At 39.9% G+C, this 27,402-nt stretch overlaps 2 protein-coding genes across 2 annotated transcripts; one reads left to right on the top strand and one right to left on the bottom strand.

Annotated features, from left to right (window-relative positions):
• Positions 1-620: 620 nt before the first annotated feature.
• LOC306855293 (adenomatous polyposis coli protein 2-like) lies at positions 621-24,013 on the top strand (the record flags this gene model as incomplete). Its single annotated transcript, XM_079393871.1, has 14 exons — positions 621-764; positions 3,282-3,372; positions 5,366-5,630; positions 6,315-6,423; positions 6,875-6,988; positions 7,376-7,471; positions 13,630-13,719; positions 14,317-14,698; positions 15,007-15,105; positions 15,222-15,361; positions 15,677-15,754; positions 15,917-16,033; positions 16,180-16,394; positions 16,481-24,013. 14 exons carry the CDS (start codon positions 621-623, stop codon positions 22,062-22,064), a joined length of 7,524 nt encoding a protein of 2,507 aa, XP_079249997.1. The 3' UTR covers positions 22,065-24,013.
• Positions 22,981-26,789, bottom strand: LOC306855294 (UPF0449 protein C19orf25 homolog). The gene is made up of 2 exons (XM_079393872.1): positions 26,517-26,789; positions 22,981-24,843 (listed from the first exon to the last, which is right to left on the bottom strand). Exons 1-2 carry the CDS (start codon positions 26,641-26,643, stop codon positions 24,659-24,661), a joined length of 312 nt encoding a protein of 103 aa, XP_079249998.1. The 5' UTR covers positions 26,644-26,789; the 3' UTR covers positions 22,981-24,658.
• Positions 26,790-27,402: the final 613 nt, after the last annotated feature.

Genomic DNA, 27,402 nt, shown 5'->3' with positions numbered 1-27,402 from the left:
TATATATATATATATATAGACAGAGAGAGAGAAAGCCAGTCATTTCACTTTTTTTGAGTGTAGAATAGTAATAGAAAGAATTGAAAATTCCTACACCCTGTCATAGCTTGAAAATCGTAAATCTTTTTTTTTTTTGTCAAATACTTTCTGCGGGTTTTTTTTTTTTTTTTTTTTTTTAAGAAAAGAATATATCTCGCTGATAGATTTAAAATATAAACTGACCAATCAGATAATAGGCAGATTTGGGGTAGTTTGTATAGTTCATCAATTTACTGCCTTAAAAAAAGGTGTTTAACGAAAACTTTATAACTGTGACAACATGTGGGACTGTTTCTATTATTTCTACTTTGAACCAGCAAAACAGCAGAGTTTTTGTTTCAGTGGGGTTCTCCAAGAAAGTACTGCTGACTGTACACTGTATACAGTAGTAAACATTTGAAGTGGATCAAAATAGTTAATCAAAGTTGTCCTAAGACAAGAACACATTTTGGTTTTAGGTTTTAGGTCCACTTTGATGAAAGGCTTCAAATGTTGACTACTGAATTCATAATGAACCTATAGGGACTTTATTGCATGCACCAACCCCCCCCCTCTGACCTTCTCAGGGATCCCATCGAGTGATGATGTCGTACCCAACGGCCTCCTATGACCAGCTGGTGCGGCAGGTGGAGGATCTCCGTAAGGAGAACTCTCACCTGCGCCGTGAGCTTCAGGACAACTCACACCACCTGTCCAAGCTGGAGAATGAAACCTCTGACATGAAGGTGAGTGAAGCTCAGATTATAACAAATTTATTAAAAGGACAGCCTTGGCTCCTCAAGGAGGCCTGGTCCACCCAATTATGAACATGGTCCATGAGTCAGGCCTGATAATAGATCTTTGACTTTGCTTGCATGTGTTGTATATGCTTCTAAAATAACAGAGCATAAAACCGAAGCTATTATTCAAGGTCAGGATAATCTTTGATTTATTTACTCACCCTCTAGCCATCCTAGGTGTATATGACTTTCTTCTTTCAGACGAATCCAATTGGAGTTATATAAATCCTGTCCTGGCTCTTCTAAGCTCTATCATTGCAGTCAGCGGGTTTTTCTGTAACACAGTCCAAAACAAGTCAAATAAAGTGCACGTATCCACAAAAAAACGTGCCTCACAAGGCTCCGGGGGGTGAATAAAGGTCTCCTAACCCTAATCCATGCATGTTTGTTAAAAAAATATCCATATTTCAAATGTAATAAACACATCTCTCTCACTTCATCTAACTGTCATGAGGGAAGGATGTCGGCGTTGCGTGATTAGTGACGGAGATAGAACAAAACAAAACGCCGGTCATGAATTAGAAGCACAAAACGAGGATTTGTAAACAAAAATGTCAGAGGATTTCGATATAAGCCAAGAGGAGACTGGTTTTCCTTTGGTAAAGTAAGGAAACTTTGCTTCCTTTGCTCCTATAAACAAACGTTGGATTTCGCAGTCACTCATGAACGCACGTACTATAGTCGGTGGAAGTTACACAAAACTGTTTATATCGTTTTAAAAATTTATTTTTTTTTTTTACAAAAACACATCGATTCACCCCCCCCCCCCCCCCCCCCCCCCCCCGGAGCTGTGTGAGGCACATTTTAATATGGATGGATGCGCTTTATTTGACTACTTTTGAGCACATATTTGACTATGTGTCTGAGCACATTTTAAATCAGTGTTACACAATACAGCTCTCAGTTGGGCAGAGAAGGCAACCATTAGACCATGGAGCTAATTTTGTTATTGACTCTGAGTCTTAAATTGCAGAATGTTTGATGTGTTACATGAGCTTGATATCGGTTCAGCTTTCAAATTCCAGTAAAATGGGAGTGTCTTTTTCCTGTTTATATTAAGCGATTCTGCGCATGAAATCACACCAACAAACCACATTAATTCACTGAAGATGGCACTGAAATTCATCAGATGAGGAAATACATTTAAAGGGCTGTGTGTAGTTTGAAAGAAGCAGATTCATGTGTATTTTTTTGTCAGTTTAACTGCTTGGAGACATTATAGGGAATAAAACCCCTGGAGAGCTCATCAGGAATCAGCAGCTTTGTTCTGTCAATTTTAGTTTGACTTAGAGAAAGCTATTAATTTCAAATGTTAACTGTTGCAACTACAAATGTGCATTGTATTTACAGTACCATTCAAAAGTTTGATGTCAGTATTTTAATTTCTTTTTTAGTAAATTAATACTTTTATTTGTCAAGGATGGATTAAATTGATCAAAAGTGTTAGTTAAAAATATTTATAATGTTTCTGTGTAATAAAATATTCAAATTCAAGAAAATTTCGAATTTCTATCACAAAATTCAGCCATCACAAAAATAAATGTATTTTTAAAATATGTTAATATTTTAAAATGGCAATAAAATATTACATAACAATAAATATTATATGTAATATTTCACAATATTATTGTTTTTACTGTAGTTTGTATTCATATAAATGCAGCCTTGGTGAGCATTAAACATGAAAGAACATTTTAAAAATCGTACCAAACCTAAACTAGTGTGTTGTAGTGTATATAATAACTAAAATGTGTTGGATATCTCCATTCTGCATTAAGCCATTTATTTATTGTATTCAACACAAAGGAACATCAACGTTTTGAAGAATGCTGCAGGAGTCCAAACAAAATTGGACTCCATTGACTTTCATGGTAAAGTATTAACAAAGAAACATTGAAACATTTTTTTTTTTTTTTTAAATATCATATTTTGTGTTCCTTCAGAAGAAAGAAATGCATACAGATTTAAAACAACATTAGGGTGAGTAAAAGAAAGAAGATTTTTCATTTTGGGTGAATTAACCTTTACCGATCCATTTAAAATAATACAGCTCTATTAATAAATAAATAAGGTTTATTTATTTATGCATTGGAAATGCTCTAATCCGTTCGCAACACAAAATCATTGATTGAAACTGATTCAGCAAATGCTTTCATGAGATTATAGGTGATACATGGGTCATTTTCAGTATCCCATGATTCCACTGTGGCCCACATGCCCAGATGTTGAGTGTAATCCCTGCCAAATCTGTTCACTCTCGCAGTCAGTTCTCCCCTCAAACAGAGTGATGCATGCATTATAAAGATGAGGTCATCTGCTTTCTCAATATGAGAGAAGCGTCTATGAGAATGTATCTTTTTACTTTGAAATACAAGAGTTTGATTTTTGTACAACTGGACTCCACTTGCAAACAAAAGACTGTCGGCTGCTTATATTTTTGTTTGTGTTTTTTTGCTGTAATAGGAGGTTCTAAGGCAGCTGCAGACTAAACTGGAGCAGGAGGCCGGAACTCTTGCCTCTTCAGGCAGAACTGATGTGCTGGACCAGCTCAAAGGTACTGCAGGAAATCTATTCACTTCTCTACATAGCCGTCATAATTCATTCAACCATAGAATTTATCTTAACTGTATAGTTATGTCTTACACTTTAGTTATTTATTGATGTTTATGATAAATGAACATGATATGATACATACAATTTATATGATTAACTACCATAAAAATATCACAGAATTATACAGTTATTGAATTAACCCGGATTTTTGCATACGTTGTTCATAGAATTCGATAAAATTTAATTAGCAGTTAAACAGTCTGTTTAAACAAATCATACAAAAAAAAAAAATATCTAAAGCTACATGTCTTTGTTGCACACAATGGATTTAATAACCAATTTTTAGTGGAATTCACCAAATGTGTCCTGTAATTGCGGATCAGAAATGTACAACAGTCAAGAGAAATTTAGCAAAACTGTTTAAGTTTAACACTCAACGCTGTATTGAGGACATGACACAGCATCTCAGTTAATGTGAATTTTCTTTTATCGAAGCCATTGTATTGTTGGGTCTTTGAGGGTGCATACATTTTTGCATCAATCAATTCACATACTTTTCCTGGCAAATATATGTGTAACAAACATTAGAAAGACATACTGGGATGGATAACTGGTTCTCATTCAGTTTTAAAAAAAATCCTGAAACTGAATCATTTTTAGGACATTGAGTACTATTAATGGTTCTTGGTTGACTTGGCTATTGACAAAGAGTTCATGGTTCAATTCGATTTCAGTTCACAAGCTCAGTATATCCAAATGATTCAATATAATTTGGATATACTGTATATTAGGTACATTACACGTTCATTTTGTTAAGGAAAACAATCATTCAACTAATAAAGTTAAAGTTGTGACGTATTGTCAAGTATGGTGACCCATACTCGAAATTGGTGCTCTGCGTTTAACCCACAAGCAACACCGTGAACACACACCCGGAGCAGTGGGCAGCCATGCTGCGGCGCCCGGGGAGCAGTTGGGGGTTCGGTGTCTTGCTCAAGAGCACCTCAGTCGTGGTATTGAGGGTGGAGAGAGCGCTGGACATTCACTCCCCCCACCTACAATCCCTGCCGGCCCGAGACTCGAACCCGCAACCTTTGGATTACGAGTCCGACTCTCTAACCATTAGGCCACGACTTCCCCTCTTCCCCCTTATTTTTAATGCTGTAAATCATACAAGGAACCCTGTCAGTTAGTACATTAATACAATATTAAAGGTTAAGTTCAAACTATTAAATTATATTGCTATTTTATTTTTAGATATAATAATCAACAAACCATAATTTTGTATAAATACATTCAAACTACACGAGGCATTTTTATATTATTGTTTTAATCAAATAATTTGGTTTTGCATTCTACAGTGTACAACATTTAAACTGTGGCTGTCATAAAAACATGTTTTAATATTTAACATACATTAAATAGCGAAGAAATCACTAAGTGAAGGTGAAGTGAAAATAATATAATGACATTGTTCACAGGCTGTTTTAAAGGCATCTTTCCACAGGTAAAACAGTGACTGAGTAATACTGTTTCTTTCAACAAACCTTCTGATGCTTATTTTGTGCTATAACTAGTAGTAAAGAGAAATAGATGATTGCTTCATGTGACCTTCATGCTGCCATTTGAACTGAGGCTGCATTTATTGTTTGAATTGTTTATTAGAAAATTGACAGAATTTGAAAGTAACAAAGCACAAACCTTATTGCAATTACTTCAAACTACTACAAACAGGTTTGGGAAATTATGTTCACCCATCACCAGAAAACAGCATAGCCTTAAAGATTAATCTTGGAATTGATATCGGTTAATCAAAATTAAGAAAGGTCAATTAATCAGTATTGTCAACCCAGCCCTAATTCTAAGTAGGCTACTATAAAATAAGCACTACAGCAAAATAAATGTTTCTTAGCTGATTGTACACATCCTGAATACTTAAAGAATCTATAAAAGATCAAAAATAATAAAATCTTTCACTTTTCTCGTTTTTCTAGAACTGCATATGGACTTGACCAACTACTACGAGCTCAAGTACCAGCCTCACAACCTGCGTGTGTTTCCAGAGACAATGGCTAGTCAGTTTGGAGAAGGCGAGGAGAGACTGAGCATCAGCAGGGCCAGGAGTCCTGCCTGTCCACCGTCTCGCCAGTCCTCATCTGCATCTGGAGAGGGCACAGCCGTGCACCCCGGGCACCCTCATCAGGCCACTGCAGAAGGCCGTGTCACTACCCAGCACTTAGAGGATCTCTGTAAAGAGAGGTGAGATCATCACATCCAAACACTCTCATCATGTGTCTCATTTTTTTTAAGGGAAATGTTATTTCCCTTAGAGGGTTTGTCCACTTTAATAACCAGTGTCCTTTAGTTTAGGTCACATCTATGAACCATAATTACTTGCTATTTCTAGTCAAAAGTAGGTTAACAGGAAATAAGCACTCTCATTTTAAAGAGCAGGACAACAGTTCAACTTTAAATTTCAAATTCATATAACTTATAAAAAGTTATTTTATTATATGCATGAACATTAGTGACTTCTTTCAAAACATTACTAAATCTATTCATAAACAATAAATGAATAATTAATACATCTATTAAGAATTAATAAATCAAAAGCAGGCCCCAAACTTTTGAATAGTAGTGTGTATATTGTATATGTCTAATCAGTTGAGGGAAAAAAAAAAATCTACATGTAAAGGATACATTTGCATAATTGGTGATTATTCAAAACTTGTCACAAGAAAGGAGTAATTCAACTCCTAAGTAATAAAATTAATATAAAATGTAATACAAATTGAAGTTTATTTTAATATCCTGTGGTCTGTGGCAAATTCAATTTAATTTCACGCTCACAAAACTGATTCAGTTCTTAAATTCTGAATTCTGCCCAACGCTGCTGGAGTACAGTAATTTCAGGTTTCAGGAGTGTGTGTTTGTGTGTTTTAGGTCCATGTTGCTGAGTGAGATAGAGAAAGAGGAGGGAGAGCAGCGGTGGTATTACTCACAGCTGCAAGGTTTGTCTAAGAGACTGGCCGAACTGCCATGGCTTGATACGGTAAGCAGCTTAAACAACTTCCACCCCAAATTACTCACTGATGGGACTGTGTGCATCAGTGGCCAAAAATTAGATCACCTGGTTTTGCTGCTAATGACCACAGATTGTCCTAAACCTAGATTTGTTTTGAGTCAGGTGTCCCTTGTCTAGTTTAAAGTAACGGCATTGATTCTTAAAGAGATATTTTGGCCATAAAGCAACTATTTGTAATTATTTATGAACTAACATGTTGTTCCAAACCTCTATAATTTGTTTTACCTTTAAACATAAAAGGAGAAGAATTTTTGTGCAGATCTTTTCCATACAATAAAAGCATGTTGTTTAAATGTTTTTATAGAATAGTTTGTTCAGTCTGTAATTCTCTTTCCTGTCTCTAGAGGTTTGATCATGGTAAAAAGAATAGCATGCATGCAGTACAAATGATACATGTGCATTCTTCTGTGCTTCACAGTTCTCCATGCAGGTGGATTTTATTCGTCAGCAGCTGGAGTTTGAAGCTCAACAACTGCGCTCCGTGATGGAGGAACGTTTCGGCACCAGCGATGAGATGGTTCAAAGAACACAAGTAAGAACAGATTATAGATTTAATGCCACGTTTTCATCAACAAAGGTCCAGCTGTAAATCCAGCTTAAATGTCACGTGTCTGTCACAAACACGTCATGCTTTTATCAACACTTGACCTGAACCACAATACTGACACTCAAACATCCAGCACAGTTTATATTGTGTTTTGGATGCTGATGTAACCAACCAGGCTTCTTAACTACCATGGTCAGTCAGCTAAGGTTTGATGAAACATGTTGAACTGCATTGCTAAGCTGGGCTTTTTAGCAAAGATAATAGTGGTGTATCATAAAATGGTATATGATAATGTTCTGTCAATGTATCATTAACAAAGCATTAAAATGTTCACTGTATATGAATAATTACTGTATATGTTTCTGCATACAGATCCGTGTTGCTCGATTGGAGCAGCTGGAGAAAGAGCTTCAGGAGGCCCACAGCTCGCGTGGTCCTCAAGAGAAGAGTGCTCTACCAGAGACTCAGGTGACGTATACACCCCTGTCCTCCATTTGAGCCTGAATCATAAAACGCCTAAATTTGAGTCTGAATCATAAAATGCAACTGTGATGCTCAGTTGATTGTCAAGGCAAATGACAATAAAGGGACCTCTTATTCATTTTGATTTTGTTTTTTTTTATATTATTGTAGGCAATATGTACAAAAATTGTACCAGTGATTACAATAAAAATATAAAAAATAATACATAATAATAACAAATAATAAAAGGTCTTATTTTAAATATATAAATTACTGGGAAAATATATTTCTTGAAAAGTTTAAATAAGTGAAGCAGTTTTGTGTAATATTTAAAAAACTTTTTTTTTTTACTAAATCAAAGTTGAGTATATGAATTATAACCGACTTCAGCCATAAAATAGTGTCCAAGGTTAAAATATCAGACTAGTTGATTAAATATTAGTTTTGAGAAATTTATATAAAATGTTTCATATTGATAATGTTTAATATATATATATATATATATATATATATATATATATATATATATGTATAATGTTTTATTTGATTGAGTTACACCACCTGACACTGACCTATTTCATTGTTTTAATACTACTACTATTTCTAAGAATGATTTGTAGTAAACACCGGAAACTTTCAGAGTCAAACTTGTTATTGACAGAAAAACTCTTAATTCTAATATGTTCTCGGCACTTTAATGATTTCATTCCGGTGAATTATTTAGTAACATCAAAATGCTACAAAGTAAGTTTCTCTGCTGTTATTTATCTCTCAGTAGTAGCGTTTTCTCAGCACAATTTATAGATGCTGTAAACTACTGGGGTTTGCATTGCCAGAGGCAAGGAAGGAGGGAACGGAGACGTAACGTCAGAGTGACTGATGTAATGGGATCTCGCCCGAGAGCCCAATCACCTTCGAGTGTTATGAAAACAAGCCAATGACATTTGGCGTGCGTGTTTCGCCACGAGCACCCCACAAGGCTGCGTGGGTATAAATGGAGAGCGCGTGCAAACGCACATCAGTTTTTTGCTGAGGAGCCGAGACTGTGTGCCCCGGCCGTACAGCGATGGTACAGTAACTATGGTGATGGGACGTTGCGTCTCCGTTCCCTCCTTCAGGGAACAAGGGTTACATAACCGAGACGTTCCCTTTCATTCAGTCACGTTCGACGTTACATCAGAGTGACTGACGTAATGGGATCCCTATGAAAACGCCACTATTGCTGACCCTCCCCAGTGCCCTGCGGAAGCCGGCAAGTCCCCCCACACCAATTGGGACGGAAGATAGGACAGGGCTTAGGCAGAGATGACAGCCACTGCTGTTCCGTACAGTGGATATGGATAACACTGGGAAAGCGTACTCCAAGTAGGGGAACGCTACGGAAGCCACATCCTGCGTAAAGGAGGTACCATGTGGAGATTACACATATGGACTGGCCAGGGGCTAGCCTGGGGTTGAGATAACTACACAGCAGAGACGGCAGAAGGTCTCTGCCAGAGAAAGACACGGGCTCACTGTGAGGGGAGCCGTACCGTGGAAGAATACAGCTGGCAAGTCTGGTGCTCCGCCACGCTTGACTGCCGAGGGTGCGGGAGGAATTTCAACAGGGTTTGCCATGGAGAACTGAACTGAGAAGCAATAAAAGCGCACATATCCAGTCCGCAGAGGGGAATGGCGCAGCAAAATTGACACCGAGCAGGTTCCAGTGTTACTGGCCATCTGAGGCAAGTACACGGGAGGACACGGGCTCTACACGGAGATTATAAAATCTCGCAAACGTGTTAGGTGTCGCCCAGCCGGCAGCTCTACTATCTCTAATGTCTGCTATTGAGGCGCCCCGCGCCAATGCCCAAGAGGGAGCAAGTTGCCCGGTCCAAATTCCAGGCACGAATTGTCGACGGAAAATGCCTGCAGGTCCACTACTGTCTTCATTGATATAAACTTAAGCTCTACTGACTGCAGAGGCTCGAAGGGCTCCTCCCTCAAGGCCGTCAGGACTGAGGGGAGATCCCAAGTGGGTACCAGATGAGGGCGCGGAGGATTTAACCTCCTCGCCCCTCTGAGGAACCTGATGACCAAGTCGTGCTTCCCCACGATGGTCTGTGTCGAGGGGGGATCGAGACATGAAAGTAGGCATCCTTCAGGTTGATCGCTGTGAACCAATCGAAGGGACGGATGCATTGAAAGATGCGTTTCTGCGTCAACATCCTGAACGGGAACTTGCGAAGGACCCGGTTCAGAACGAGCAGGTCGAAGATTGGTCGTAACCCACCGCCTTTCTTGGGTACGATGAAGTAGGGGCTGTAGAACCCTGACTTCATCTCTGCTGGAGGGACCGGCTCTATCGTGTCCTTTGCCAGCAGGACCGTGATTTCTGCACGCAAGACAGGAGCATCTTTGTTCAACACAGAGGTGAACTGAACGCCCCTGAACTTGGGAGGACACCGGGCGAACTGAATCATGTAGCCGAGTCTGATGGTTCTCAGAAGCCAGCGAAATGGCCTGGGGAGTGCTAGCCAGGCCCCCAGAGACCGTACAAGCGGGACCAGGGGAGCCACTGGCGTACCCGTGGTGGGGCAGCGAAGTGGAGCTCAGGGACCCAACTCGGAAGGCAACGCATCCTGAAGTGGGGTCTGAGTGCGCGGTGCGACACTTACCTGGCTCCACGGCTGGGCAGGGGGCACAGGAAAAGCCATCACGTCCTCAGACAGGACCATGCTGCCCACTGGCGAAAGAAGAAGGGGACAGGGGTGTCGAGACTGTGTCCCGTGCACTGCCGTCCTCGCCCCCTTGGGAACCGGAGATATAAGAAACTGCTCTGAAAGTTTGGGTACCACTGGCCGGAGATCCAGTGGCGGAACAACCCAAAAAGGGAAAAAAGGATTTTCCACCCGGACCTCCACCGTGGGAAGGAGCGGACTCCGGGGCAGCAGGAGGGCTCCTTCGGCAACGAGCGAGCGAAGGGACTGCGACCGGCAGCGGGGTGATTACAGCAGCGGGCCGCCGGGGCAGGCGGCGGCGTCCCGCGGGCAAAGCTGCATCGCAATAGCCACATACCCCTTAGCCGCCCCGCCATCGAGGGCAGTGAGGATGGAAGAAGTACTAGATCTGTTTCGGGCAGAAAAAGGTGCCCTCCAAGAGCTAGTCAGTTCCTCATGCACTTCCGGGAAGAATGGAACCTAAGGTGACTGCCGATGATCGGCCTGCGCCCCCAGGAACCAGTCGTCCAGCCTTGAGCATTCGGGAGAAGGAGGAGGCCTCCAGTGCAGCACGACGCTCTCAGTGGCCTGGGAAAACATAGCAGTCAGCCCTGGATCTCACTCGGGCAATGCCACTCTTCCTGACAGAGGCAGCACAGCCGAATCGTCACCTCCAGCCTAGCTCATCCTCTGAAGCAGCGATCGACATCCTGTCATCCGCTGATGCTTCGGAAGAGATGCTGAGCCCAGCCCTGTCCGAGGAACCAGCGAACTCGTCTGGAAACACCAGATGGTGCGATGTGCTGGAGGAATGAGAGGCCCGCGGAGACACACTCGACGGGGAAGCTCCTCAGATCACCCTGACCATGAGCCGAAGTAGCCCCCCCGCTGCTGAGAGATGGAGGAACTAGAACGGGGCATGGCGAGGGGGATACCCCCTTGTTTGACGAGGAGGTATCTGGACCGCAACATCACGATTGTCATGTTCCCGCAATGAGAACATGACTCATCCACTAGCGCTGCTTCAGTGTGCTGATAGCCCAAGCACGAGACACAGCATTTGTGACTGTCAGATGAAGCCAGGAAATGATCACATCCAGAAACACACGAGCGGGAAGCCATCTTTAAAAAGACGCTCGTGGAGCTCTTTTAGATATTGCTCTTTTAGACATTGCTCTTTTAGAATAGGAAAAAGTGTTGAAGCACCCAGGAGAGGTCGCAGTACGACCGCAGAATGAGAGCTGCAGCACGCTCAGATGAAGCAGCAGCACTGGACAGCAACCTCCGCTGACACGCCGTCACACCAACACTCGTCAAAATGCTGTCTTGCAGACACTCTCGGAGATTCACAGAAGGCTCGGCTCCGAAGCGAAAAGCTGATGTGCATTTGCCAACTGTCACTGGCTTGTTTTGATAACACTCGAAGGTGATTGGGCTCTCGGGCGAGATCCCATTACATCAGTCACTCTGACGTTACGTCGAATGTGACTGACTGAAAGGGAACATTGTTTACTGAACCAGCCTGCTGGAATAGTCACATTAAAAATGTGACATTTATGGCTCAGGTAATAGATGGAGGTTGTAAACAAAATTTATAAATAAATAAAAACATACACACACACACAAAAAAAAAAATTAATTACTGTAGATGTTTTATAACAAAGCTAAAAGTAAATGTTCCTTTTGCATCACTAGCAGTTGCTAATTTTAATTACAAACATGATAAATTATAATCATCATGAATTAGTCTTAAGAAATAAATTAGAGGTGTGGTTTCCACTATAGTGTAGCATAACTGCTCTGTTACATAAAAACTGTACATTAAGTGAAAGTGAAAAAAATTAAAAGTGAAGTGACATGTGGCCAAGTATGGTGACCCATACTCGGAATTTGTGCTCTGCATTTAACCCATCCAAGTGCACACACACACACGGAGCAGTGGGCAGCCAATGCTGCGGCGTCCGGGGAGCAGTTGGAGGTTCGGTGCCTTGCTCTCACCTCACTCGGGGTATTGAAGGTAGAGAGAGCGCTGGTTATTCACTCCCCCCACCGACAATTCCCGCCGGACCTGAAACTCGAACCCGCAACCTTCAGTTTACAAGTCCGACTCTCTATCCATTAGGCCACGACTGCCCCATGACTTAAATATTTATTGTAATTTAATAAAACTTGTTATTCAGTGTTTTGCTAATGGAACATGATGCAGTATTTGTAGTACCATAAGATATTTCTGCAGTGGCTACTCCGCTTCAGAAGAGTTATTCGTCTAGGATTTTCTTTGCGCAGCTTCACATCCACCCAATTTCACCTGGCGCTGTCTCACAACACATGCTGGCACTCAGTGTTGCCATGCAGAAAACAGGGTATGCCCTCCGCAAGCTGCCTCCTATTGGCTGCTCAGTGACTGGGATGCTTGGCAAGGGTGAAGTTGTAATTTTAAAGCATAGTTCTCTGAGACTAAGGGATTCCCACCGCAGCACAGTTATCTGTCTGCTTGACTCTGCACCAGACTGTCCATGAGCTCTTGAGGCATACTGTTTAATAAGGCTTATAATATCTGAAATGATGAAACCTGCAGTACAAGGTCGCCATTTAAATTGTATGCAGCGAGTAAAGCTTTAAATTTGTCACTGTTTTGGGATCTTCACTGGACTCTTCAACTCATTTTGGAATAGTCATCAAAACTATGAAAATAAGTGGAAGTATTCAGTAACCAAAATAGTTTAGCAAATCAAACTTATATGCCAACAACAATATTAATAATAATGTTTTATATTCTTTAAAGTAGGCACTCACTGTCTAGATTACACCTCTGGACTTTCTCTCAACCAACTTCATAAGGTGGATCCTATGATACTTTTTAAATTGGATAGTGCTTATTGAGCAAGACTCTAGAATACCATTCAAGACATGTCTGTGTCCTTTCTTGTAATCTGGTTGTCTAGAGATCATATTGTAGCTGGTGCCAAACGCTGCCATAGTGATGGGTTTGAGCATGAAAGAACAAAACAGGTCTTTGGCACTGGTGCTGATTCAATATCCATATGCAAATGTTGTGCACATGCTCAAACAGTTTTTAAACAGAAAAAAAAATTGTCTGGCTTCAAAGGGTATTTGGGCAGTAAGTCAGAATTAAAATGTATGAATATCATAGCACTGGTTACAAAATATTAGACCATGCTATGAAAATTATTAAGATGACGATTTTTTCAGTTGGTTTTAACTGGTATTAAGGCGATGTTATTAAGTTTCCCTTCATGTTTGACAGCCATTTTTTCTTTATTTTGAAACATATATACCCTCTCAATATGTATCAGTCTTCATACAGCACAGATTTTCAGTACTTCCCTGATACTTTGCTGCTTTAATAAATATTTATGTATTAGGTAAGACATACAAACCAAATTCCCAAGTATCTTCTGTACTAAATAGAAACAAATAATAAACCATATCCTCTGTCCACAGAGCACCGAGTGCCTCTCAAAAGCATCTGTGTCTGACATGGAGACCGGAAATGCTGGTACTTTGGAGGCCCCTGGAGAAGCAGGGAGCAAAGTAAGACCATTGTGTTGTTGTTGTTGGTATTTTTTCGTCAGTATTTCTAAATGTAATCTGGTTACATACAATGATATTTCGAGATTAAAAAAATCACAGAAGAATCACTTGGAAGCTTACAGATCAGGTTAGAATTTAACTATACACTAAAGGGCAATATTAGCCTTTCTATAAACACAGCAGTCTATCTGTTTGTACTTCATACTATATTTTAACAAATGCATTAAAATAAATATGAACATTTATGGTTGCCTGTACAGCACTGTGTCTTGTGATGAACTGACCATCTGTCCAGGATATTTCCTTCTTTTGGCCCGAGATGCTGAAATAGGCTCAGCATCTCTGCAACCCCACATAAAACAAGCAGTTTGGAGAACAGACGGATGGTTTCCTTTAAAATCAACATCAGATAAAAAAAACAAAAAAGCTGTAAATAATCCACAAAATATCATAACTGTCTAGCCAATGCCATTTATTTCTGATCTTATATGCAGCATTCATATAGTTTTAGTTAAAATATACTTTAATCAAAACAGTAGTGTAATGAACTCTAAGACAGCATAGGTCAGCTATAGTTAAATTGTGTTTTGGTTGCAGGTGGAAATGGTGTTTTGGCTGTTGTCCATGCTGGCCTCTAGAGATCGAGAGGAGATGTCCCGTACCCTTCTGGCAATGTCAAGCTCGCAGGAAAGCTGCATTGCTATGCGCAAGTCTGGTTGCGTCCCACTGCTTTTGCAAATACTACATGAGGGTGGCACTGGGGAGGCAGCTGGGACAGGAGGCTATAGTCGAGAAGCCCGTTCCAGAGCCAGTGCTGCCCTGCACAACATTGTGTACTCACAGCCAGATGAGGGCCAAGCACGTCGCGAGATGAGAGTTCTTCATGTGCTAGAGCAGATCCGCTCACACTGCGAGAATGGTTGGGAATGGATTGAGAACCATTTAAGTACCCCCTCTCCTGGTGGTGGCAAAACAACAGGTGAGCCCTGGTTAAGTTATAGTCAATGTGTTATATCATTATTCTTTGGTTTGTGTATATCAAATTCCAAACAAAAAGACAAAGCTTATACATATAAGTACTGTAAGTACCCTATAAGTTTAAGATTACTTTTTTATAAGTACTTACTTTAAGCATCAGATTAGAGTGGTTGAGTATGGTGATTTAGTTTAGTTTTTATATATTAATTAAAACATATTTTGTTGATTTTCTGAAAAATGTTGTCACACATGCTGTTAGCACAATATAAATATATTCATACAAGTATACATTTACTTTGATATCCACAGAAATACCTGAGCCAGTGGATCCCCAAATGTGCCAGGCCTTGTGTGCAATAATGAAGTTATCTTTTGAGGAAGAGTACCGTAGGGCGATGAATGAACTAGGTGCGTGAATACATTTTCTCTAAATAGACCTAAGAGCAATAGAGGGTATGCTGGGTAAGTTGTAAATACAGTGAGGTGAAAACACACTGAAAAGCATTTATTTATGCATCTTTTAGGGGGACTGCAAGCCATTGCAGAGCTAATACAGCTGGAGCAAGAACTGTATGGCATGCAAAATGAGCCAATCAATATGGCCCTCCGGCGTTATGCAGGAATGGCACTCACGAATCTTACATATGGAGATGTTGTAAATAAGGTACATTTTGAAATGATTGCATACAAGTGTGGAATCGTGTAAAAATTAAAGACTTTCATCATAAATCATCTCATTAATTTACAATAATGTAATCAGTGTCCAAACTGGCCACAAATATTTTTACTGAAATATATAAAATATAAATATTGTCATATAATTAAACAAAACACGTATTTTATCTTTGGTAACCATTAATTTTGCACTCTAAATATAATATTAATTATACATACAGTACCAGGCAAATGTAAATGCAAATAAATGCAATATTTTGCCTTCTTGTGATGTTGACAAAATGCTCTTTATTAACTTTATCAGGCTACTCTTTGCTCAAAGAAAAACTGTCTTCAAGCCATTGTTGCACAGCTTGCATCTGATAGCGAGGAATTGCAGCAGGTACATAACCTACTTTTCCATACAGCAAACCATCACTTCTTTATTAACTTTTAGGATGACAAATATTATGCAACAGCACATTTTAATAATTTTAATTTTTTTTTGCTTCTCTCATTTGTAATTATTTGGCCAATACAACATTGTCATTGTCATTGCTTTTAGGTAGTGTCAAGTATATTGAGAAACTTGTCATGGCGTGCTGATATGAACAGCAAGAGGGCTTTGAGAGATGTCGGCAGTGTGCCAGCACTTATGACTTGTGCACTGCAGGCTACAAAGGTACAGTCAAAAATTTCTATGTCATCCATTGCTTACATTCTGTAAAACTGAACATGAGTGATTTACCCATTAAATTGGTGATATCTGTGCTTCAATACCACTCAGAAAGTGATGAGTAATTTTACATGGTCTGGTCTTCCCCACAGGAATCCACTTTAAAGAGTGTGCTCAGTGCACTGTGGAATCTGTCAGCACACAGCACTGAGAATAAGGTGGCAATTTGCTCTGTTGATGGTGCTCTCGGCTTTTTGGTTAGCACTTTGACTTATCGATGCCAAACCAACTCGCTCGCCATTATTGAGAGTGGTGGAGGTATCCTGCGTAATGTGTCCAGCCTTATTGCTACCCGAGATGATTACAGGTATCATGTTTATTCACATTCACAAATTAAGCAGAGATCAAAGTTTCCATGACATCACTTAAATTATTTCTGTTTTCCTAATTCAGGCAAATCCTCAGGGATCATAACTGCCTTCAGACTCTGCTGCAGCACTTGCGATCTCACAGTTTGACTATTGTGAGTAATGCATGTGGAACCCTCTGGAACCTGTCTGCACGAAGTCCAAAGGACCAGGAATTGCTGTGGGATCTGGGAGCTGTAAGCATGCTGCGCAATCTCATCCATTCAAAGCACAAAATGATAGCCATGGGAAGTGCTGCAGCTCTGCGAAACCTCCTCACAAATCGTCCACTCAAATATAAAAATACTGCTGTTATATCACCAGGATCATGCATGCCATCCCTCCACATGAGGAAGCAGAAAGCATTAGAGGCTGAGTTAGATGCGAAGCATCTGGCAGAAACATTTGATTCAATCGAGAAGCAAAGTTTCAAGCATCAAAGTATAAACAAACCTTTGAGGCACATTGAGAGCCTAGCAAAAGACTATGCCTCAGATTCTGGTTGTTTTGATGATGATGAGGCACCTAATGTATCAACCAGCTTGGATACTGGAACCTTCTCCATGCTCTCCATGTTCTTGAACAATTCTAACTTCCTAAATACCCAGCCCCGTAAGCGAGAGGGGGAGCCTGAACAAGATGTAGAAACCTTTCAAACTGAAAATAAAAGGTCACAACCCCCTGATGATGAAGTGACTGTGGCAGCTGAGAAATTAGCCAAGAAGATCACTAACACTGTGGCTAAAATTGACAAACTGGTGGAAGATATTACCATGCATACATCCACAGAGGACAGCTTCAGCCTCAGCTCAGAAGATCATTTTGTGGATTGGAATTATGGGCCAGATGAGCTTCACGAGGCACGAGCCATTTCCTGTTCCCCTTGTCATCTTTCTGACACCAGCTCTTTTTCACCGAAAGAGTGTCTCAGCAGAGCACATGCATTCTTGCATCTTAAAACAGCCAACTCAAGTTTATCCAATGACAGCCTAAACAGTGGCAGCACCAGCGATGGATATTGTGGCAGTCAGGACCAGACTCATACCTCGGCAAAACCAACAGAACAACGACGTCCTAATAAGCTTGACCTTAAGGTAACTCACGAAGAACCAGTGAACAGTGGTGTACATATTTCAAGAGTCATGTGTCAAAATGAAATCCCTGAAAGAGATTTTGAGACAAACAAGGATGCAATTTTGCTTGATTCAGGTTCCACCGATACAGAGAAAAGCCAAGAACCTTTTATATCCACACCTGCAACAGTATCAACCAAGGTGTCTTCAGATTATAGTATACCAACTGTCAAGTTGTCTCCCTCCTATCAGCATGTTCCACTGATCCAGAGTGTTGCCAAATTTGGCATTGCAAAAACTGCAATTAACGTTCAGGCAGCTCAAGCAATGCGCAGGCAAGCTTGGGTTCCAACAGTGATGACTGGAGGTAGTATAAGCAAGTTTTCCCCAATATGCCCTGCAAGAAGCCCCACAATAGGACAGCTGGAGACCCCTCAGAAGTATTCTGTAGAGAACACTCCAATATGCTTCTCTCGCTGCAGTTCTCTGTCTTCTCTGTCTTCTGGAGATGGAGCTCTTGATGGACAGAGTCAGACGGAAAATGAACTAGAGAGTGACTCCTCCTTAGAAATCATAGAGGTGGAAGATGTGAATGTTGAAAGAAAAGATGAAGAGGATGAGACACTTGATGACTTGAGTGACAGTCAGTTATTATTAACTGATCAGAAAATCAGCAGCTCTGATCCAACTGAGATCCCTAGTACAATCAAAAATGAGAAGAGGTTCCTTAGAGGAGTGTCTCCAGTAATTCTTGAGGACAGGACACCATCCAGCTCTTCAGAAAACTACATTCACGAAACACCTCTTGTAATGAGCCGTTGTAGTTCAGTAAGCTCACTTGGCAGCTTTGAATCTCCTTCAATTGCCAGCTCTATTCAGAGTGATCCATGTAGTGAAATGATAAGTGGTACTGTTAGCCCCAGTGACTTACCAGACAGCCCAGGACAAACAATGCCACCGAGTCGCAGCAAAACTCCATGCTGTGCAGAATCAAGTGGACCAGAAACACAGATTCTTAGTGGTGTAGGAAGCCAGTGGGAAAACAGTTTGCGCAAATTCATGGAAATCGCAGACTTTAAAGAAAGGTTTAACCTACCTCCAGATTTGGACACAATGATCTATTTCACTGTGGAAAAACCAATTGAGAATTTCTCATGTGCCTCTAGTCTGAGTGCCCTCCCTCTGCATGAACACTATGTCCAGAAAGATGTGGAGCTCAAACTTACTCCTTTACTAAACCAGCAAGACAATGATCCAGAGGATTCTGAAAAGGAAGAGGACATAGACGACCAAGACCAGTATAGTGAAGGCAACTCAGATGATGACATAGAAATTCTGAAAGAGTGCATTAATTCTGCCATGCCTTCCAGGTTTAAGAAGGTAAGGCCAACTGTGATGCCCAACCTCTCAAACCAAGTTCTCAACATGCAAAGTCGAAAATCTGCAAATCTGCAAATACCAGTGTATATGGTGCTGCAGAACAAAAACAATCAAATGTGTACTGGACAAAAGCTTGGAATGTCTTCAAAAGAAATCTATAATGATGATTCCTCTTACACTGACTCTGCTGAAGGTACGCCCATCAATTTCTCAAGCACCACTTCCTTGAGCGATGAAACTCTCCAGTATCCACTCAAAACTAAAGGAATAAAAGACTGGCGAAGAAACAAAGAGACCCAAGAGCTTATTGACATTGAGACAAAGAGAATTGAAGACCTACGCATGTTCTCCCGCTTCCACAAACCAACTAAAATGACATGTCAGTCTCACATAGTCACAAACCAATTGAAAAAGACAATCAGACACATGGTACCCACTCAGAGACTACTTATACAGAGTAAAGAGATGGCAGCAAAAATGACCCAGCAAAGGATTCAAAGCCAGTCTCCAGTTCGACAAATTCAAAAGCAAGGACAGAATCTGTCAAAAAGCATGCCACAGTTAGATATTCCTATAAGAAAACAAAACACAGAGGTGTACCAAAATCAGAAAACCTGCTCTCTGAGTCATACACAGGAAAACACTTTAGCCTTTCAGTCTAGGCATCACTCAACAACTACGGAAGTAGCCATCTGCCATAAAATGGACAGACAGGATGGACTGATAAATAGGACGGGACAAAAACCACATTATGAATCAAGCAAGACTAATGTAATACGCAACGCTAATATACAAGATCATGTCAACAGTTACCAGTCCCGCCAAAAGGGTTTTCATAGAATCAAGCAAAATCTAATTTTAGAAGAAGCACCTCCATGTTACTCTTTGAGTTCCTCCCTTAGCTCATTGAGTGATGCAGAATTTGAGGAACATCATGAAAAACCTCAACATACGTGGATACGGAATAAACATAATATTACGTACAAACCCCAGTGCACTCCAAAATCACAGCAAGAACGTAACCAGTTTGAAGAGAACAGCTCACCAAGCTCAGTCAGCATGGATTCAGAAGATGATCTTTTGATAAAATGCATAACATCTGCAATGCCTCAACACAAGAAAAAGCAGGCTGCCAGAAAAAAGAAAGCTGAGAAAAAGCACAAACAGAAAGCTACTCTTCAGAAAGCAACAGAGTGGAGCCCTGAAAATGACCTAGATTCTGATGAAATGGCTTCAGACAAAGACTCTGATCTCAACAGTGTTGAATGGAGAGCAATACAAGAAGGAGCTAATACAATCATTACCACGTTACAAGCTTCAAAGTCCCAGGAACCCTCATCAGAGTCTGAATCAGTTCTGTCATTTATGTCTGGATCAAGCTTTACTCCTAAAGAGAAGAAGGTATACAAAGATGACAAAAAGGCTAATAAACCACTTGATTTTGCCCCTCGTAAACCTGTTCCAAACTTGCCTATGGTCTTCAGGGGTAGAACAGTGATATACACGCCCAAGAAGGAGACAACCCTCTCTCAAATACCACCACCTAAAAAACTGACACAGAAAGCGGATGCCCCTAAAAACCCAGATCTAGCTCAACACAGGTCAAGAAGCCTTCACAGACTGGGCCACCCCATGGACTCCATGCAGTTGTCACTGCCCAAAAGAAGTTCAACGCCACCTGCCAGGATACCAAAGAGCTCATCTTCAGGATCATCTCAAAGTTCAACACCTTCAAGGCATCCTCAGAAAAAAGTAACCTCCCCAACCCAAACAATTAAACAAAGTCCAGAGAAGGTGGCATCAGCACCATGCAGTCCACCGGACAAAAGAGGAAGCACTTCAAACACTAATCAGAACTCAAAGTCTCCCATAGACAGGAAAACACAGAAATCCCCTGTCAGAATACCATTCATGCAGAACCCATCAAGGCCATCGAGAAACATTTCACCTTTAGTAACCAACCAGCCCATTAGCATCAGCAGACAAAATACGCAGATGTCAGGGAAAAGAATCCTACCAGCAAATCGATTGGATTTGGTTCGCATGACATCTACTCATTCAAGTAGTGGTGAATCAGATCGTAATGGCTTTCTCAGACAACTGACATTCATCAAAGAGTCGTCAAAAGTCTCAAGACGTGATGCTTCTTCACGTTCTGTCCCAACATCACAGCATGCCTCACCCCGAAGAGCAGTTCCAGGGGCCCCAGCAGTTTTCTTATGTTCTTCTCGTTGTCAAGAGCTGAAGGAAGCAGTTCAAGGTCCAAGAAGAATGCCTGTGACTCATGGACAAAGACAAGTGCAGGAACAGGGGGTACTCAGACAGGGCATGGCTCCATCAAGAGCCACTTCCATTGATAGGGACGTCACAGTGAAACGCTCAGCTAGACGTACAAGCTCGGAAAGTCCTTGCAGGGCCTCACAGAGAAATACGCCCGGCCCAAAGCCAAGAGAAAAGAGGGAGGATACCTTCAAAAGATACTCCTCCTCACCAAGCATAAATGTCTTGAGTCGTGTCACCAGCCGCTCATCTCTTCGCTCTTCATCCTCTGACTCAAGCGAACGAGCTAAAAGTGAAAGGAACACAAATCAGAGGCAGAGAGCTGGATCACGTAACTCTGACAAAGTGACCTGGCGAAGGATTCGCGATGAGGACATTCCCCAGATATTAAAGAGCACCCTTCCACCCACTGCACTGCCCCTGTTGCCTTCACCTGGGAGCGCCAAACAGATGCCACCACCGCTACCAGGAAAACGGCCTACTATTACTCTAGCATCACGGAAAACAAGTGATGCAACTGTTCAAACTGAGGACTACTCAGCCAACAAAACAAATTCAAGCACCTCTCCCACGATTGAAAAAGTTCTTGGCATTACAGAGGAGGCCACAAAGTTGGCCCTCCCCTGGAAAATAAGCATGGCCTTTGGAAATACCCTCCAAGATGGGGATTCGGATGGATCTCTAAAAACCTACAGCACAGCATCAACCTCCACCTTTCAGTCAGTGGAAAGTACCCACAGTGGTGGGGTTGGCCATTTCCGACAGAGCTCACCCAGTAAAGCTGTCAGAGTTACTCCTTTCAACTACATCCCCAGCCCCATGGTCTGCTGCTCTCCACAGACACATGGTCAAGCACAGACAATGCCAGAGAAGACAGAGGAAAAACATGAAGCATAATCAGTCCACTCTTCCAAGGCTGACAAAGTACTATGCTCCTGATGCTGTAAAAAACTCAGGTGGTAATGGACATGGTTCTTTTTACCTCGCATATTTAATGAGTCTTGTGCTTGCCAGTGCATCAGAAGTTTTACCTATTCGAAAAAAATACAATCTGGATGTGAACAATTACCTATGTAGTATAGAATCTCACTGGATTCACAACATGAACCTATCCCCACCACAAATGAGGGTATACCCATTTTTTTTTATACTTTTGTACAGTGATATTAATCATTGCTTGTGCTACTTGGACAGTTAATCACACTTGACAAAGACTGTCTCAGAAGTGTGTAATCCACAGATAAAAATGACGGCCTACATTTAGAACAATATGCAAACTATTCTTCGAACAACAGCGACAAATACTTTAAAAGACCATGTGCCACCTGCAAACCGGAAAAGACTGTTGTACGCTCACATGAGAACCATGTATGCACATGCCTTTATGTCCCACAGACAGGATAAACAGCCTCTTGCCTTCACTTATTATTACTGCAGGAAAATATAGCTACGATAGGTAAAATCTGCACAAAATGTCTGTGTAATCGTCATGGATATTTAGTGGTAATGTTGTAAATACTGATATACAACTGTAGTCAAATGCTTCCCAGAAGGCAAAATGTAATCCTGCCATTGCTACAAATAGCATGCTAAATACTCACTTATCCACTGTAAACACGTGATGTTGACTTTTCAGTTTCTTTTTTCATTGAAAATGACAGACCATGAATCTCTACCCACACATTTGCATTTTTGAATATAAGATTGTTGTAACTGTTGAGTGTTCAGCAAATGTATGTAATACAATTAAGTGGCTGTACATACTCTTGCTTACTGAATGCTTTCATAATGTCATTTTGTGTAGAGTCACGTTATGCTTTAAGTATTTAAAAGCACGCTAATGAGTAGCAACTCTGTGGATTGAGATAAGTACTTGCTGTAGAATGTTTAAAATGGCTTCCATTCAGCCAAAGCCTATTGCCAAAACTGCAGCTACACAAGCACATATTGTAGACATATGATCAATGTAGGTTTCACTATGGCCAATTAGCCAGCACAAAAAGTGTTTGTCTTATTTGGTGAGGTGCAGTATTTACATGGGCTTAGTTTTAACTGTAATATAGCAGCTTCACTCAATTTATCTCTTTTAGGCAGAAAACATGCATTGATCCCACAAATCCATTGATGCATTGATTCCACAAAGTAAAGTCATGGTTCCCACAAATTCTGAGAATGATACAGAGAACTACAGTGTATTTCAGATGTGCTGTGAGTGCCGATACCAACTGGTGTTCCCACATTAAAGACTTTCTCTGAAGATATTGAAACTGACCAGTAACAGAGCTCAGTGTAATGTTGTAAGGACCCTTACCAGTGGTGGTCAGGATAAAGCAATATGATGCAATGCTAAATTCAAATTGACATAAAGGGAACATTTTATGCATATTTGAGAGGTTTTGTCAAAGCATGAATTGGGTTCAGAATGTTGTTTGAAAGAATGTGGTGTTGGCCAAGGGTTCGGGGGTCCTCAAATAAACGTTCTCATAAAACCTGTGCCCTTATTATATCTGAGTGGAAGTCATTTATTTAAGGTAGATGCCTTCATACAGTCTTCAGGGTTGCCAACAACACGATCCCAATGGCCAATCAAAACTAGTCTAATGACACTATCACAACTAACAAAACTAAAAATATGGCAGTTTAACTCTTGAGTTCTTGTCATATTTTATTACCTTAAACTATAGCGAATAAACTGTGATAATGTGAGAAATGTTGAAGGTGTCTGAATAAATTTTGGTTTGACTGTATCTATTTGATAAATGAAGTTAACCCATTAACATTATATCCTCTTTTGGTTTCTGTACCCAATATTTAAAAAATGGACAAATGCAATAAAAATATCAGCAAGTATCAAAAATAAAAGTATCGGTATCGGGTGAGTACTGAAAAAAGTGGTATCGGTGCATCTCTATTGAGAACCAATGCAGGAAAGCCACAGAAATCACAAGCTGTGAGATCTTTACATTTAAAAATTAAGGCGTTTTGTATGGATAATTAGTCCCTTAGCAGGCTATTAATCTCCACTTTAACACCTATGAAAATGTCACTGTGATGATTATATATATATATATATATATATATATATACACACACAGTCTACCCTGAACAATTCCATTCATCAGTTAACTCAAGAAAACTTGGATTGTGAAAATTAGATGTAAATTACATTAAATAAAGAAAAATACATTAAGGCTGCACAATTTATTAAATGGACTGCACTTATACAGTACTGAACACACACAACACATTAACATTGACCAAGTAGATTTAATATATATATAAAAAAATCAGCCAGAAATATCACAAACATAAATTGAAAATGTCAAAAGTGTCCAAGCAGCACATTTAGAGCGTTATTATGATGACACTGAACCTAAATGCTAACAGCAGTTTAGCAAGAGGAAAGGCTCTTCTGTGGAAATTAAGTGCCATGCTCGAATCATCAGCTACTTAATGAGCAAATCTCAAGTTCAAAAGCTACAGGCGAGTGGTCACAGCGCGCTCCCCTTCACCTCCATCACGCTGTGCTCCAAAGACTCCCCAGCCGCACGCAGCTCGTCTCTCCGCCGTGCAAGATTGCCACGTTCCTCTTGCAATCGCTCATGCAGCTCTACGTAGCGTCTGCTCTGCAGGTATCTCACCTCCACTTCACTGCCGCTGGAACTGGCTTTCAGATCTGAAAAGTCAAAGCCAAATATTATATTACGCACGCAAAGGTGCAGCTGCACTAGCTAACATCCATGTCCAACACTGCTAGCAGTAGGCCTACAAGATTCAATAATACATGTAATCACTAATTACTCCACTGTAATTAAAAAATAAATGTAAAATTGCCATTTGAAACAAGTAACAAAGACACGAAGGCTTTAAAAAACAACTTCAGGATTTTAATATCGTTCTGTCTGTATGAGACTAACATGACCAGCTGAACAAACACAACACAAAAGAACAGAACTTCAAGTTACCGATGAAATGATGAATTGGATTAACTTTACCAGGTGAACAAACACTAGAAAAAGGACAAAAATGTGTTTGTATATAGGAAAAACATTCTCTATATGCTCCTCGTTATATATTAGAGACTGACATTACTTAAAGTAATGAGAACTTGCCGTTATGTAATGGCTGAAATACATTGCACCCAGTGTTAAGTGTAACTAATTACTAAGTAATTTAATTACTTTTCCCTTGAAAAAGTACAGGGATTACTCTTCTTTTTTCTGTAATTTAAATACAGTTACTTCTTATGTAATTGAACTTAATACTGTGTATAGCTTGTATTTATATACAATACAATAGTGGATTTAATATCAAAATTGAAAGTAAAAAAAATAATAATAATAATAATAAAAGTGAAGTGTATGATTGGCACAGATTCAGTTGGCACAGCTGTTTTTCTTTTTTCCCTCAAACTGTGATTCCATTGGAGGATATCAATCATGATGGATATTATGAGCTGATTTTAGAGCATATTCTTTTAATTTGGCTCATGTTCCTGCTTGAGTTTGTTGTGTTCGGACAGACTTGAACGGATGGGAGTGTGTTGCCCTCAATCATTTAGTATCAGAACCAGTTTGTTAAACACTGTTTTGGCACAAACTGTATTGTATAATTAAAGATTAGTTAAAGATTAATGAATGAATGAATGCTACATACAAAAAAATTAAAACAAATATATAAATTATGTGTGACCCTGGACCACAAAACCAGTCTTAAGTCTCTGGGGTATATTTGTAGCAATAGCCAAAAATACATTGTATGTGTCAAAATGATTGATTTTAATTTTATGCCAAAAATCATTAGGATATTAAGTAAAGCTCATGCTCCATGAAGATATTTTGTAAATTTCTTACTGTAAATATATCAAAACCTAATTTTTTATCAGTAACATGCATTGCTAAGAACTTCATTTGGTCAACTTTAAAGGCGATTTTCTCAATATTTTGATTTTTTTTGCACCCTCAGATTCCAGATTATTGTATCTCAGCCAAATATTGTCCTCTCATAACAAACCATACATCAATGGAAAGCTTATTTATGCAGCTTTCGTATGATGTATAAATCTCAATTTCGAAAAATTGACCCTTATGACTGGTTTTGTGGTCCAGGGTCACTTGCTAAACTTATATCTGAAAATATGTTTCAATGTAATAAAAGCACATTGTTGTTAAGGGAGGCATCTTTCCCCATTTTACCCCATGTTAAGTATTATTATGTCAATTGTTGATCTACATTCGCGACATTACTTTGGCATGTTAACTGTCTTAAAATGAAGAGCATTGTTTTTCAGATTATACTGTATTGCTGTATTGGGGTGTTTAGCTATCCTCGTCTGTCCGGTATCGGTACCTTCAGCGGTGAACACCGGGTCGCTGGGACAGGCTCGGTTCACGTCCTCCAGGATCTGCTCCACGGTCGGCGGGTCCGGTCTGGACGGCAGCACCATCCGCTTCTTGCTTTTGGAGCCAAAATTCATCCTGACTGGAGACGCACCAGCTCCGATTTTAAACAACAAGGATGTGACATTTAGAAAGCATTATGTTGATGGCCACTGAAACAAACTCAACCAGTTAAAGACTGAACATATTTCACACGTAAACAGGCTGATTCTTCGATTTGAACGGAGATCTTTGTGAAGACTGTCGCCATCTTTCGACTCGGAGTAAAACCGCAAACACGTGTCTCACTACAGAAAGCGACGACTGTTACAAGAACACAAGCTGAGATCAATTTCCAGCAACACAGACTTACATATTAAACCATAGTGATGTCACAACAAGAAATACATTTTAAAAGAGTATAGCTATATGATCTACAATCTAGTGTGATTGTATGCAGTATCATTTATTTTTCCATACTGAGACGCTTCAGTTTGATAAGCTTTTATAAATCAGATATTTTATAGCCTAAATAACGTTTTTATTTCCATTATTAATTCTAAATAAATAAATAAAAAAAATATCTCCTTTCTTAATTGTAAATAAATTAATAAATAACTTTTTTTTATTTCCATTATTAATTCTAAATAAATAACTTTTTATTTCCATTATTAATTCTAAATAAATAACTTTTTATTTCCATTATTAATTCTGAATAAATAACTTTATTTCCATTAATTATAAATAACCTTTTATTTCCATTATTAATTCTACATAAATAATTATTTCCTTTATTAATTAAAAATTTCACAATATGTGTTATCTACTATTATTTCACAATAATATAGTAATTATTT

The sequence above is a fragment of the Barbus barbus genome (genome assembly GCF_936440315.1).
Source record: "Barbus barbus genome assembly, chromosome: 35".
Classification (NCBI taxonomy): Eukaryota; Metazoa; Chordata; class Actinopteri; order Cypriniformes; family Cyprinidae; genus Barbus; species Barbus barbus.
The sequence above is the reverse complement of the archived record's forward strand: the minus strand, read 5'-3'. Positions and strand labels throughout refer to the sequence as shown.